Source organism: Rhinolophus hipposideros, assembly GCF_964194185.1.
Source record: "Rhinolophus hipposideros genome assembly, chromosome: 22".
NCBI lineage: Eukaryota > Metazoa > Chordata > Mammalia > Chiroptera > Rhinolophidae > Rhinolophus > Rhinolophus hipposideros.
Window position 1 is genome coordinate 25,163,734 of NC_138068.1, and position 12,357 is coordinate 25,176,090.

Consider the following 12,357-nt stretch of genomic DNA (forward strand, 5'->3'; position numbering starts at 1 on the left):
GCCAGACAGAAGGAGTAGTTCAAGCAACTCCTCCCTCTGTCTGGAGGCAGAGGGATGGCTTAAGAGAATCTAAAGGGCTGCCTCCATGTTCCTGGATTGAAGGACAAGCACAAGGAGGTAGGAAGCACCAGCAGGCAGTAAGAGGGAGACACAGACTGGCTTGAGATGCCGTCTGCAGCCAAGGCCAGCTTCTGTCTCTTCCATGTTCTAGAAATCTATCCTGAGAGAGGGACACTGTCCCCTCACAAGCTGCTGCAATCACACCTTTCCAAGCATTTCCACCCATCATGAGGCTGGCCATCTGTTTGGACTTTGGCTGTTGCTTGGTCTCTAAGTGGGTTGTATAATTCTCAGTGAGCTCCCTCACTCATGCAATCTGTGCTGAGTGCCTATAATATACAGTCTGCCAGGTGGGACCATCCACTAGGGTAGGGCCTGTGAACATGGGGAGGGAGAACTTGGAGTGGGGTAGAGAGCTCTGATCCAGTAGGTAGGGCCCAACAATTCAACACAGGAGCTGCAAGGAAAGCGAGTCTAATTAGGATGTAAAGGGACAAAGAAGAACTTTCTTAGAAGATGAAAAGCCTTTTGTTCAGTCCCTTTAGGTTCTCACTTTTGAATGGCAACAGTGAGACCCAAGGGATTAGAAGCAGCCACTTCTCATAACTCTCCCTTTCATTACCTCACTGTTAACGCTGAGAAGCCACCTTACTATCTAAACTGATAAAAAAAAAAAAATACTTTTGCTGACTGCTGTTTGATGTTACCTCTGAGTAAAATGCTTGGTATATCTTTGATTTGGGAAAAAGGGCAATCATCAGAAAATTGCTCGATCCATGGAAATGAACTGGGAGATGAGGAAGTAATGAGTTTCTGAAGTCTATCAGAAGGGCAGCAACAATACTGGAGGAATCCTAAAGAGAAGAAGAGGGAGCGTCAGTGAGAAAAGCCATTTGCATGATACCAATCCTCACAACTACTCAGACACATGATGAATTTCAGTGCAATTATTTTCACATTATGTAGTATACTGGGGTTGAATTATAGATGTGCTTTCCAATATGTGAAACACAGGAAGTACACGGATCTTTTCTTCTAAACTAAAAATATCTCCGCATTCTTTCTAGAGTGTTAACCCCATATCAGATATATGATTTGTAAATATCTTCTCCCATTCTGTGGGTTGTTTTCATTTTCTTGCTAGTGTTCCTTAATGAACAGTTTTTAATTTTGATGAAGTCCAATTTATATATTTCTTCTTTTGTTGTCTTTCTTTTTGGTGTCATATCTAAGAAATCATTACCTAAGCAAAGGTCACAAGGATTTACTCCTAAGTTTTCTTCTAAGAGTTTGTTTTGGCTCTTTTAGGCCTATGCTCTATTTTTAGTTGTATATGGCATAACATAAGGGTCTAACTTCATTATTTTGTATGTGGATATCCAGATGTCCTACCACCATTTGTTGAAAAGATTGTCCTTTCCTCATTGAATGGTCTTGGCACCCTTGTTGAAATCATTTAACCATATATGCAAAGGTTTATTTCTGGGCTCTCTATTCTATTCCGTTGGCCTGTATGTCTGACCTTATGCCAATGCCACATTGTTGTTTGATTACTGTAGCTTAGTAGTAAGTTTTGAAATTAGGAAGTGTGAGTCCTCCAACTTTTTTCTTTTTAAAGATTATTTTGGCTATTTAGGGGTCCGCTGGGATTCTATACGTATTTCAAGATGGGTTTTTCTATTTTTGCAAAAAATACTGTTGGGATTTTGATAGGAATTGCATTGAATTTGTAGATTGCTTTGCGTAGTATTGTCATCTTAACAATATTAGTCTCTAATCCATAAACATGGGATATCTTACCATTTATTTAAGTCTTTCATTTCTTTTAGCAATGTTTTATAGTTTTCAGTGTACAAGTCTTCCACCTCTTTGGTTAAATTTATTCCTAAGTATTTTATTCTTTTTGATGCTATTGTAAATGGAATTTTTTTCTTAATCTTTTTCAAATTGGTCATTGCTAGGGTATAGACATACAATTTTTGTGTTTTATATCCTGCAACTTTTATGAATTCATTTATTAACTCTAACAGGTTTTTTGTGTGTGTGTGGAATCTAGATATGTGGGTTTTCTACACATAAGATCATGTAATCTGTGAACAGAGATAATTTTACTTCTTCCTTTCCAATTTAGATTACTTTAATTTCTTTTTCTTGACCAACTGCTTTGGCTAGAACTTCCAACGCTATGTTGAATAAAAGTGGCAAAAGCGAGCATCCTTGACTTATTCCCGATCATAGGAGAAAAGGTTTTTTTAACATTTAATTTTTCATTATAAAAGCAATATGTCCATTAATTAAAAATTTGAAAAAAAATACAAAAATAGTATAGAGAAGGTTTTAAAAAGTAATTTAAAGTCCCACCACCTAAACCCAACTAGCTAACATTTTAGTACTTGACTTGCCTTTTTTTGGCATTGGGAAATCATATTTATTTTTATATTTCCATATTTTGCTTTTAAAACTTACTGTTAGCATCTTCCATGTTGTTGCAAACTATCTGTAAACATTTGTAAACACTGCATCCCATTCCCCTGTAAGCCAACCCTATGGCTGGACATTCATACCTATTCCATTTCTCCTCTACCAATAGTACCTTTTATCTACTCTTTGCTAATTTACTATTACACATGGCAGTGCGAGGCCGTTTCTGATGTGCTTCCATTTACAGGCACACCTCGGAGATATTGTGGGTTCAGTTCCAGACCAGCACAATAAAGCGAGTACTGCAATAAAGTGAGTTGTAATCTTTTTGCTGGTGGAGGGTCTTGCCTTCAGTTCATAAAAAAGGCAACATCTGTGAAGCATAGTAAGACAAGGTATGCCTGTATATGTTAACTACCCTCAGATCCTCCGAACACCTCTGACCTGGGATGGGACTGTTTTCATGTTAATAAATATAGAGCTCTTCATAGAAAAGAAATATTAACTCATTTTTTTAATCACTAAAAATGTTTTTCCCAGCTTAGTTTCTGCTTTTTAATTCTTTTTGAGATACTTTTAAGAGTTTTAAATGATTAGTCTGATAAATTTTATGCTATATCCATAGAATGGAATACTATTCAGCAACAAAGCAATTCAAAGGAACTGACTACTGATACATACAACATGGACGAATCTAAAGATCATTACGCTGAGTGAAAAAATGCCAGACTCAAAAGGGTACAGAATGTACAATGAATGTCCATTTATACAATATATAAAACTTCAGAAAATGCAAACTAATCTAGTCACAGAAAACTAATCAGTGGTTGCCTGAAGCCAGAAGAGAGGGAAAGATGAACCGCAAAAGGACATTAGAAAACTTTTTTGGGGTATTGATTCTTCTGTATCTTGATTGCGATGGTTTCATGAGTGTATACATCTGTCAAAACTTTCAGTGGATAGCTAATTGTATTTGAAGTATACTTCAATAAATTGTCAGCTAAAATTTTAAAAATCCGTAAGTGGTCAAATTTGACATGTTTTTCTTATATTGTTTCTAAGCTAGAGAGTCTTTCCATTCCTAGAGGTTTAATAAATAATCAATTTTAAAAAATGTTCTTCCTTCTACTTGTGAAGTTTTAAAATATTTAATTTTAATCTATCGGAAGTTTATTTCGATTTTTGATGTGAGGTAAGACTCCTTTGCCCCCCCCCCCCCCCACACACACACACAAAGTGAGCTAACTTATAGTCCCAGTAACTTGAATGATTCATCCTTTCTCCTCCGACGCTGGGAGACCTAACTTAATATCAAAGTTTTTATCCATAGGGCCATCCACTCTGACTCAGTGGGCTGCCTGCATTTCCGAACATGCTTTAAGGCAGCAGTTTCCACGTGGGGGAGAGAATTCTTTCAAAAACTGCACACAGATTTCATTTTCTGACCTGCTGCTGAAACCATCTCATCTAGTCTGTCCTGCTCCCAAACAAGCTGGTGTCGAGGGTGAGGTTGAGTGTCACATTGAGAAACAAGCTGTGCTCTGGCCAAGGGGTACACGCTAGAGGAAACTCCTAACTACCCTCTTCCTCCAGGGGAAAGGGGAAGTGTTGATGCAGAAGTTAAAGGATGGTTCTGGGGGTGGAACTTTCTGCAGCTGGAGGTTAAGTCTGCATGACAGGGTAGGGCTAAGTCCTTATGGAGAAAGTTAGCCATTTCTCTCCCTCTCTGGCTCACTTAAAATTGTTTCCCATACTAATACGTGGGTGGAGCCCCATGAATGTTACAGGAAGCAGCTTCTTTCCAGATTTTAAGTGGGTGAGCTTTGTGTCCCTAAGCAGGAGGCCACCTGTCAGGAGACAATGGAGGCCTTCTTCAGCCTACTTTCTGATCCTCTCTGGAATGAGTTAATTGCCCATGAGTAGTTGCTGGCCCTCCTGACCCAGAAACCCTTTCTAGTTAAGCTCTTTACAGAGCAGTGAGGTTCACAAGGTCCCCTGCCTCAAGGGCAGTGCTGACTCCTGAATCCTGCCCCATGGTGGTGGAGTGGGGACAGGGAGTTATTTGGTTTTCCCCTCAGGAGGGTATCTCTCTGAACACTAAAGCTATGCACTGGTAAAACACCTACCCCATCATAGAATGAAATGGAATTCACGTGATCCTTGGAAATGATGATACTTCCATGATGACGGTGAGAAAACAGAAGGCCACTAGAGAAGAAATACACTTTCCCTGGAAGGAAAACAGAACTGGTCAGAGCTGGAGGGCTGGATCCTGGGGGCCAGAAACCAATGTCCTTCTTGCAGGTACCAGGGCATGCCAAAGTGGTAACTAGAGACCAGTATATATACTGCTGAAGTTACATGATGTTTATGCTGAGCTCTGTGCTCTGGGGAAGCCAACGTGCCCTCCTAGAGCCTCAGAGGAAAATCAAGCATCAGATACACTTTTTGCAGAATTAGAAAAAAAACAAATGAGAAAGTTATCAGCTGATGGGGAGATGCAAAATTCGCATTCAAAGACATATGGCTGTCTTTCAGGAAAATACACTAAAAAAAGACTTCGGGTACGTGTGCTCCATTACTGAGTTTCTAGGTGCTCCTTTCTCCTATGCTGGCAGAAGCTGGCTCATCTCTAAAGAGACCGTTATCCCTCACTTAAGGAGCACTAGGGTCTCAGGGGAAAGACTGATGAAGGGAGCCTAAGGGTCCCTCTGTCCAGCAAATGAACATTTGAGTTAGGCAGTAACGGGGTTCTACAGACACTGAAGGTCTACTGTTCTGTAGTTCACAAAAGCAAGATGGGTGGGGCGTGGACATCGGATGTGGGTTCCTCAGGACAAGGATTCAGGTCTAAGATGAGCTGCTATTTCCTGGGTGGCTAAGGTCATAAGGAATAGCTCAGTATGGGCTCTAGGTGGCAAACCACAGATAGGACAGTTAACATGACAAGGATTAAGGCCGGTCCTGGGCTTGCTTTGGAGACCCAGATGAAGCACTCAGAACAGTGATAAGACTCCTGGGTAAAGCTGCTTTCTGGAGCTGGTCCCAGCTGGATCCTTTCTGTTCCTGTAACAGCCTTTCTTTCTCTGTTTTGACATATAGGGAAGAGAGGAAGTCCTTCTTGGACTCAAGGCACAGGCTTGGGCACACTGTCATCTATATCTTATTGCTAAGGTGAAGGACAGGAGACAAAGAAGAGGGGCTGATTCCATGAACTGTAGCTCTAGGAAGGTAGTCCCAAGGCTCTAGAGGTTGTCATGACAAGAGCAAAAGCCAAGGTGAGGGATTTTAGACACTTCATGTTTTGAAGGTATCCTGAAGAGGTGGGGTTGCAGGGGCCAGAGAGAAGCCTGGTGAGTGTGTGAGACTGTGTACGCGTGTTAATGCGGGTGGGGAGAAGTTGAGGAGATGGATGCAGTTTTTAGGTAAAAGAGGAAGGTTCAGAGCCTGAGTATCAATGAAAAAACTAGATAATCAGCTAGAGAGAACTAACGCCAACCCTACCATCTGAGGCAGCAGCAGCCAGCAACCAGCCAGCCTAGTTCAAGGCATCCAGGTTCAAATAAGTCTCCCACCTCTAACAAGTAAAGCCTGGCCTCCCCTGCACACAGCCTTGCCCTAGGGCCCATCTGAGTCGTGGCTACTCATGCCCTAGCCTCATCCTCTACCCACGCCAAGGTTCCTCCCTGCTGTTCCCAGACCATTCCCCTCCATGCTGGCGAATACTTTTATTCCTTTAGAGACACAGACCCTTCTTTCCTTCACTGCTCATTTCTACTGCCCTCCTAATCATGCCCCGACATTTTGAATAGCTTCTCAATATGCCCATGGCCTTCCCTTTCAAAGTCAACACTCCTGTTCCTTCTGAGGGATTAGGGGATGGTCCAAGGCACATTCTGGATTCACTGCTCCTCAATCCCAACTCCACAGCAGTAAAGCAGCACCCAGAACGTTTTCACCTCTGGAATCTTCAGCTCCAGAACGTATTCTCTGACTAACCACAGGGCCCGATCATCCTTCTAGCTACCTCACTTCAAAAACCTCATCCTCTGATGTCATGAGCCTTAAAAGCCTTCAGTCCCCCTATTTTCCTGTTACTCAGAAATTTCTGACTCTCCTCTCATCCACATCCAGGGAAGATCCCTGGGACAGGACCTACTTAATCCCTTTTTTCAGGAGAAGGGATGGAAACAGATTTTACTCAGTATTTTCTAAGTACCAAGCATGTCATATGCATTAGTTTTCCATCTTCATGACAATTATAAAAGGAAATATTATTCTCCTTATAGGACTATTGGGGAAACGCAAGTTTAGAGAGATTTTCCCAAAAGTCACAGAACTATCTCATAGTGCAGCCAGGTACAGAACACAGATTGCCAGGGCACTGTACCACACTGGACCCCTTCCGTTCTCTCACCCCTTTCCCTTTCCTTATGCTCTCTCCAGAGCGCATGTGTGGCTAATCTGACAACGGGCTTTCTCTGCTTCCTCACCCTCAACAAGCCCACGGTCCTGCCCAGCAGTCCTTCCACTGCCGTCTCCCAACCCCTCCCACCAACCCCCCCAGGGCCCAGCCAAGATCTTCAACACTCTCCGAATACCACAACCTCATCAATTCCGGCCACAAGATGACTCTACCTACTGTTTACAGAGAAAAGAGAGTCAACAGGTGTCAGGAGGTAGAAATTGTTCCCATACCTATTGCTTAGTATCCACACCCTTCCAAGTCCTGGACTCACCCTCCTCCTGTGTACCTCTAACAAGAAGCTTCTCAGAAATAAGCCCAATACCATTCAAAAGCCTCCTGGACAAACCTCGAAATCCTCCCAAAGCTTCCAGAAAAGAGCACAGATCCGAGAGTCAGTACATTCCAAGTGCTCACTGGGAAGCTAGGGGAAAAAGGAAATCAGGGAGGTCATCTCCAGCACTTTCTCTCCCTGTAGATCTGAAGCCTCAAAACAATATGGAAAGAATTTCACCAGGCAGTGTTGGAAACACTCCTTGTGGGGCCTGGCCCAGGGCAGGGACTCGTAAACAAGAACTGGTTTTAGTACTGGTACAGCAGCTACCCCTCAGTCTGGCTCTGGGAGTAACTCTGTCATTATTCCCAGAGCAGGCCTTAAATAACTGAAGTGACTCACTGGGTGGCCCGGTGCCAGTGCCCTGGCTGTTCTCTTAGATCCTAATCCACTTTTAGTAATAACACTTCTGGTACCTGCTCTGGATTCATGACTTATCAGACTCTGGTCAGAAGGGACAGGCCTTCCTTTGCAGGGGTTTCACAGTGACTGGGGTAGCCAACTCCTGACGAGATCTCTCTGGTTCCTTGTCTAATCCTTGGTGCCCTTAGTGGATAGGCTCTGTCATTCCTGCTCCATTCTGTGAGTGTGAAAACCCAAGGTGAGAGGATGTGCCTTCTCACTATCCATGAAGCAGCAGGGGACTGCAGCATGATTCGGTCTTTGATTGACCTCTGCACCTCCAGGAAGCCAGTAAGAGAAGGACGAGCTTTCAGGGCAAAAAGAGACACCAAGTGTCAATGAAGAATTTAGTTTGTCCTCCATCAGACAACTGGCTGTCCAAATAAAAATCCTCTCATGGCCCAACCTGTGTGAAGAGGGAACATTTATCATTGCTGGGGAAACATTATGACGTAATGGCTGGATAATTTTCATTTTCTGTGTGTGTTAATGTGTGAAATGTCTACATATGGTTTAAAGAAAACCACCCAAACCACAAAACCCAGAAACCTGTCCTTCTGTGACTTGCTGACCTCTCTCAACATCCTGTTCCTCAGTCATTCATGCTGTGGAATTCATTCATGTCTAGTGTTGCAGAGAACTTTCTCTTTTAAATGTTCTGTAATAGCTTCATGTGGGCACAAGGGAACACATGAGAGGGTGCAGAACGAAGGCAGCAGACAGCAGATGACCACTTCCTGGGCCTTCCCATCATAGGAAGCTGAAACTCAGCTTGGCCACCATAGTTCTCAGGCTGTGCTGACTGCCCCATGTGTCAGTGCGACCTGTGCTGCTGCTTCTCACTGCTAAACAATCGCTGTCCAATAGAAGAAAACACCCTGGAATCTAGAAAGAACTACAGGGAGAATGAAGGAGCTGCCTGAGTGCCAACCATCCACTGAGGCCGTAGGAAATAGTAAATAAATGGTCAGTTGATATTCAACAAAGGTGCAAAGGCAATTCAAAGGGGAAAAGTCTTTTCAACAAATAGTGCTGGAAAAACTGGACATTCCTATGTAAAACAATGAACATCAACCCATATCTTGCACTGGACTGTCTGCTCAGTCCCACCAGCCACCGTGGAAAACCTCCTACTTCACAGGGTCGTCAGGTAGAGTACCCAGAAGGATTGTGCCTCAATAGAGGGATATAATTATCCCTAAACTAAATGCTACTTTGCTTCCTGCCTAACAAAGTTTAAAGCAAGGCCCAGATGATGGTACTATAAGAAAAATATACTAAAATAATTATTGTAACTGTATCCCGTATGTGCCAGAAGCTAGAATAAAGACTGAACCATGTTAACTTAAAATATGAAAGATGTAAAAAATTAAGTCAAACTTCTAGAGATAAAATATACAAAGTCTGAAAAGAAAACTACACTGGATGAGGTTAATGACATTACACAACTGTTGACAGTTTAGTTCCGCTACTCCATAGGACTGCTGCTCAGCACCCATTTTGTCTGGCCAAGCGGCCTGCAGGGCCCTTTGACTGACAGAAGGCCCCTATGCAAGCACACGCTCTAGATAACAGCCCAATCACAAGCAGATGTAAGTTCCTGAGATGACTTCCCCAACAGCCCTTGTGATCAAGTCTCCCCAGCCTCCTAGCACCTTCCTCGGTGCACCCCTCAGATAAGAGCCCAGTGGAGCATACCAAAACCCCACTTTTTGGTTTGAATTGACCAATCTGGCCTTAGGCTGGGAATCCCAAAGCAGCCCACCCCTGGACCCTAACAGAGGCATGTGCCCCAGGTCCTGCCACTCTTTCTGCTTGTATCCTGCCTTGCCCTCCCTGTGTGGCTCCCCAAGGCATGCCATGTACTTCCTCTAAACGTCTCTGTTTCAATTCCTTTTGTGGTCTTTTGTTGAACTTGGCTCACCATCTAGCACCCTGTGCTCCCCTTAACAAATGGTAACAAACATAACAACAATGCAGAAGGTTAGTAAATTGGAATATATAAAAATAGAAACTATGCAAAATAAAATGCAAAGAGCAAAATGACTGAAAATAATTGTATGGATCATCATGGAGTTGTGGGACAACTTCAGGCAGTCAAATCTATGAAACTGGAGTCCCTGAAGGAGAGGGGGGAAATAACTAAAGAAATAATGGCCAAAAAATTTCCAAATTTGAGAAAATTCATCAATCAAGAAGCTAAAAGAATCTCAATCACAAGCAATGTGAAGAAAACCACACCAAAATCGTACCACATAAAAATTAAATGGCTTAAAATCTGTGATAGATAGAAAATCTGGAGTGGGGAAGAAAACCTCAGAAAGGGACAAAGATAAGGATGGCAGTAGATGTCTGTTCAGAAACAATGCAAGCAAGAAGAGAGTAGGATGGAACAGCATCTATAAAGCACAGGAAGAAACTGTCAACCTAGAATTCATTAGGTGAAAATATCTGCCAAAAGTCCTGAGGGATGGGACTTCAGAAATGGCTGTGAGGACTGTGGCAAACCCTCTCCCCAGGAGGCAGCCACAAAACTGGACTGGTGGTTCAATACAACAATTTAAGGACTAGGAAATGGACCATCGTTATACAACAAAACTGAGAAGCATCATTTGAGAAATTCTACTGAAGCTTGATAAGAAGAGTGGACATCTGTGGTGTTTTAGCATGAGGCTATTCACGTGCCCTCCACTCTAGCTCTGTGGTCTCATGAGGGAGAAGGGCAGGCCTGCCAAAAGGGCTGACTTTATCTGGGCAAAGCACAGACAGTTCTGTATCTAGTGATGTCAAAAACGATAGCAAAGTGGCAAACATTCAGGGAAGGCCAACATACCAACTTGCCAGAGATTTCAATGCTGGTCGGTGCAACTAGCCAGAAATTAACGGGAAAAGCAGGATCTGAGAAAAGTGCCACCGGAAAGAATATTTTCAAGAACAAATTATCCAGAAAGGGGATTTGCTTAGAAGAGATGGATAAATGTGTATAGCAAGTCACAACTCTTCCTCCACAAAATGTCTGTATCTAACAGGGCAAGAATAGGACTCATAAGAAAATGTTATTTTGAGGAAACCAAAAGGGAGCATGAATCCCCATGAAATCCATACGAGACCAACAAAGTTCTTAAGAATTTTATGTCAGCAGAAACACTGCCATCTTAGATGGAAAGGGACAGACAAAAGATTGTAGGATCCCCAAAATTTTACTGTTAAGAAGTAGGCTGATAAAACTACTCAGCTACAAAGTACCATCTTCATGAAAAAGGAAGGAGGACAAAGGTGTAGCCACAAGCCCAGAGGGCAAAACGAAGAGTTCAGAGGGTGGAACCATGAGCCCCAGGGGCAGAGTGAAGAACTCAGGAGGACTATTCCAGCACCGTGACACCTGATCCAGAAACTGGAGTCTGCTCAGCTGGATTTCAAAGTGCCTTGGCCTAGTGACTCCTTTTTACCTTCCACGTCCTCCCTTTTTGAACCTGAATGTCACTGTTATCCTATGCTGGTCCCACCTTGTGTGTTGGGAGGGAGGGCTGGGGCAGATAGCTTGTCTCTGTAGTGTCACAACCCCACAGATGGAGACTACTCAATGGACTACACACTGCAGAGCCTCATCCACACCTCATTTAGATCATCTTCATGATGAGATTTGGGACTTTAAACTGTTACCATAATGGGATGAGACCCTGGGGAAGGGGTGACTGTATTTTGCACGAGGGAGAGGCATGCACCGTAGGGGCCAGAGGGTAGACTGTGGTAGGCGTAACTTTAAGATGGCCCCCACAACACTCATCCTGGATGTCCCTCTGGTGTTCGTGTACTCTTACAGGGCAGAGGGAGATTATCTGAGTGGGCCTCCTCCAATCACAGGAGCCTTTTATGTTCAGTTTTCTCTGGCTGGTAGCAGAAGAGGAATTCAGAGAGTAAAAGAATGAGAGATTTAACAACGCAAGGGAGGTTCAGTGTTGCTGAGATGGAGGAGTCACAGGGCAAAGGCCCCCGGAAGGAGGAGCTCAAAGTGGTCCTGGCTCACAGCCAGCAATGAAGCAGGGACCTTAGTTCCGCAACCCGAAGGAACCGGATTCTGCCAACACTCTGGATGAGTTGGGCGCAGGTTCTTCCCCAGAGCCTCCAGATAAGAGTCTCGTCTGGCTGATGCCTTGACTTTGGGCTTAGGAGACCCTAGACATGAATTCAGCCAAGACTGCCCTGAACTTGACCTAGAAAATTGCGAGATAATAAATGTGTGTTGTTTTAAGCTACTGAATTTGTGGTAACTTGTTACATAACAATGGAAAACTCATCCAGATTTCGTTTAGGTCCACAGATTCTATTTCTAGACATGTTGTTGCTCTAGCCCATTCTGAGCAATTCTCAGGCAGCAACAAGAGGACCAGGTGCAGTTCTGGGCCAGCCCTTCCTAGCACAAGTTTCCTCATCTGCTCATCTGCAAAATGAGTGGATCAAAGGAGAAAAACTGTAAAAAAACCCACAAACACTTCTACACCAACAAGTCTTTTCAAATATAACATGTATTATTAATCACAACTTCCGTGCAAAAGAGACCCAGACCAGCTCACCTTCCTCAGGCCAGCACTGTGGATTGCTGGGATAAAGATATGCTCCTTCTCCTCCTGTTAGAAAAGTGCCCAGGAAACATTCATCACCCTTTAAAAAACAA

At 43.4% G+C, this 12,357-nt stretch overlaps 1 protein-coding gene across 1 annotated transcript in view; it reads right to left on the minus strand.

Moving 5' to 3' along the window:
* The window catches only part of DNAAF9 (dynein axonemal assembly factor 9), a 117,434-nt gene that overhangs the window by 40,677 nt on the left and 64,400 nt on the right, over window positions 1–12,357 (minus strand). The window contains exons 20-22 of the mRNA XM_081034652.1: window positions 12,257–12,344; window positions 4,608–4,711; window positions 768–914 (exon numbers count right to left, since the gene is read on the minus strand). Coding sequence (XP_080890778.1) covers window positions 768–914; window positions 4,608–4,711; window positions 12,257–12,344 — 339 coding nt within the window. The remainder of the gene's footprint in view (window positions 1–767; window positions 915–4,607; window positions 4,712–12,256; window positions 12,345–12,357) is intronic.